Consider the following 2550-nt stretch of genomic DNA (forward strand, 5'->3'; position numbering starts at 1 on the left):
CGTCCGACCGCCAAGGCCGAGCGGTGTGCGGGCCAATCTAGCAGGTGGCCACGGCCCGCGCTTGGGGGGGAGGGGGAATCCCATCGCACGATCCGTCCCTCCTGGCCGCCGTGGCCATCACCCCGGCGGGGACCCGGCACCCGGCCGAGAGCGCAGCCCCCTCCGGATGGCCGCTGAGGAGTGCCGGGCGCGGGTGTGCGACCTGAGGGCGCAGCGCCACCCTGGCTGTCTCCAGCAGAGCCCGGCGCCCTCAGCCCCTGGTCCCTGTGAGTTGTACGATATTTACCAAGGACGTTTAAAACATTCTTTTCTTTTAAAAAAAAAAAGGCATTTTTACTCAGCGCGTCTTCCTTCCATCATTTTTCCTTCGCGGTGGGCAGGGGGTGGGGGGAGAACGCCCGTGGTGACCGGGGATCTGGGGTCGTGATCGGGGATCGGGAATAGGGGATCGGCAAACACCGAGAGACCAGCCCATCTCTTTCAGCAGCGGGGAGAGAAGCCGTCGCAGGATCTGTCGGTCTCAGCACCCGTCTCTTCCTTTGGCGCGCCTTCTCCCTGTCTGAAGTCCCTCAGAGCAGGCAGGCATGGGGTGCTTGGGCAACAGCAAGACCGCAGAAGACCAGGGCGTCGATGAAAAAGAACGCCGCGAGGCCAACAAAAAGATCGAGAAGCAGTTGCAGAAAGAGCGCCTGGCTTACAAAGCGACTCACCGCCTACTGCTACTGGGTAAGGCCGGAGGGCGCGCGGCTGCTCCGGCCCCCGGGGCGGCTCCGGGTGCCCGCCAAGCGCACAGCCGCGGAGCGCGGGGCCGAGCGGGCCTGGCCGGCGCCGAGACCCGAGACCCGACCGCGGCCTGGGGGAACTCGCCTGTCCGCGAAAACCCCATCTGGCGGGAGGATAATCTGTCCCGGGAAACGCTAGGACTCAGGTGACAACGTTTTTTTCTATTTGTTCTCAGGGGCTGGCGAGTCTGGCAAAAGCACCATCGTCAAACAAATGAGGATCCTGCATGTCAACGGATTCAATCCCGAGTAAGAAGGCTCAGTCTGCTTTTCCTTCTAACCCGCATGCAAACTTTTGTCAGTTCTCTCCAGACTCCCCCAGGTGCTTTGCTACACAGTCCCTGAAAGCGAGGAATTAGAAATTGGCCGAATTAGAATTAGAACTGAATTAGAATTAGGAATTAGAATTGACACAAGGGATTAGAAATTAGAATTTGCTCTGTTTAGTTAGGCAAAATCTTCTTTTAGCGGTGTTTAGCTAAGACATAACATCCTTAGAAAAATAATTCCTTAGGTACTCTAGGGTTGCCGGTCTGCAATATTGCTGTTGCTCTGAGCATTCCATTTCCATCCCTCATTCATTGGGATCTGACACCCCACACACTCCATACCAAAATCTAGGGTTCCAATCAATGCTGCATGTAAAATGGCACAGTATTCTCCTTGAATCTCTAGATGACCTGTAATACCTAATACAAGGTAAATGCTAGGTAAATTTAGTTATCCTAATGACAAGGAAAATCATTGTTATCATTTAGTTATCCTTAATGTTATCTTCCGTGATGCAGGAAAAGTCTACATATGTTCAGTACAGATGCAAGTTTTTAATTTTTTCAATCATTGGTTGGTTGAACCCACTAATATGGAACCACCCAATATAGAGAGCTAACTGTGTCTCTTTCTAGTATCATTTAAACTTACGATTATCAACATGTCAATAATGAGCATAACTGTTGGGTTGTGTTTATATGCAAAACTCATAATAATTTTGCAATATTTGTGAGCTGAAGGGTTTTTGAAAGATATAGGTTATAAAATGAAACTTATTTAAAGCACAAATTAGAAGATAGGAATATTTTTATTTCCCAAGTAAAATCTTTGCAGATGTTGTCTTGGGAGTTGATACTGACTTGTAAGTCAAACCAGACCCTGCTGTTGCATGGGAAATCTGAAATCTTACTGAATTGATTTCAATTTGTGAAGGGTGAATTAAATTGGTAACAACTCTCTTTCAATACAGGGAGAAGAAACAGAAAATTCTGGACATCAGGAAAAATGTCAAAGATGCTATTGTGGTAAGGACCTTTTTCTCTTAATGTTTGTTTACCAGAAAGATTACTCTGTGCTCAGAAATTGCATAGGCAGAAATGACATATTTCAGATTATCATACATGGAATCTACATGCTCCATTTCTCCATATCGTTTTATTTCTCTCATTTTAGACAATTGTCTCAGCGATGAGTACTATCATACCTCCAGTCCCACTGGCCAACCCTGAAAACCAATTTCGATCAGATTATATCAAGAGCATAGCCCCAATCACTGACTTTGAATATTCTCAGGTAAGTCAGTTCTCCCTGAAAATTTTTAAACAGGAAAAAAAAATGGAACCACTTTTTATGAAGTGGCTTAAAATTGAGAATCAGCATTGATACTGGTTTATATGTGAAATGCTTCCTCTATTCAAAATTATATGCTCTTGAAACTTATTAAAGACAGTAGGATTGGGCTAGGAAGGTGGCTCAGTGGTAGAGCGCTTGCCTTGTA

At 47.1% G+C, this 2550-nt stretch overlaps 1 protein-coding gene across 1 annotated transcript; it reads left to right on the plus strand.

The window, feature by feature from the left end:
• The first annotated feature begins 584 nt into the window (after positions 1-584).
• Positions 585-2435, plus strand: LOC106002669 (guanine nucleotide-binding protein G(olf) subunit alpha-like). The gene is made up of 4 exons (XM_013037513.1): positions 585-726; positions 959-1031; positions 2023-2077; positions 2226-2435. The coding sequence occupies exons 1-4, from the start codon at positions 585-587 to the stop codon at positions 2433-2435; spliced, it is 480 nt and encodes a 159-aa protein (XP_012892967.1).
• Positions 2436-2550: the final 115 nt, after the last annotated feature.

Source organism: Dipodomys ordii, unplaced genomic scaffold (assembly GCF_000151885.1).
Source record: "Dipodomys ordii isolate 6190 unplaced genomic scaffold, Dord_2.0 Scaffold16173, whole genome shotgun sequence".
Taxonomy (NCBI): domain Eukaryota; kingdom Metazoa; phylum Chordata; class Mammalia; order Rodentia; family Heteromyidae; genus Dipodomys; species Dipodomys ordii.

What these genes read in the sequence shown, in the direction of transcription:
- LOC106002669 (XM_013037513.1), top strand. Translation starts at nt 585, where the DNA reads ATGGGGTGCTTGGGCAACAGCAAGACCGCAGAAGACCAGGGCGTCGAT. An exon ending in TCACCGCCTACTGCTACTGG is followed by an intron (nt 727 to 958) that starts GTAAGGCCGGAG and finishes ATTTGTTCTCAG; the next exon opens with GGGCTGGCGAGTCTGGCAAA. An exon ending in ATGTCAAAGATGCTATTGTG is followed by an intron (nt 2,078 to 2,225) that starts GTAAGGACCTTT and finishes CTCTCATTTTAG; the next exon opens with ACAATTGTCTCAGCGATGAG.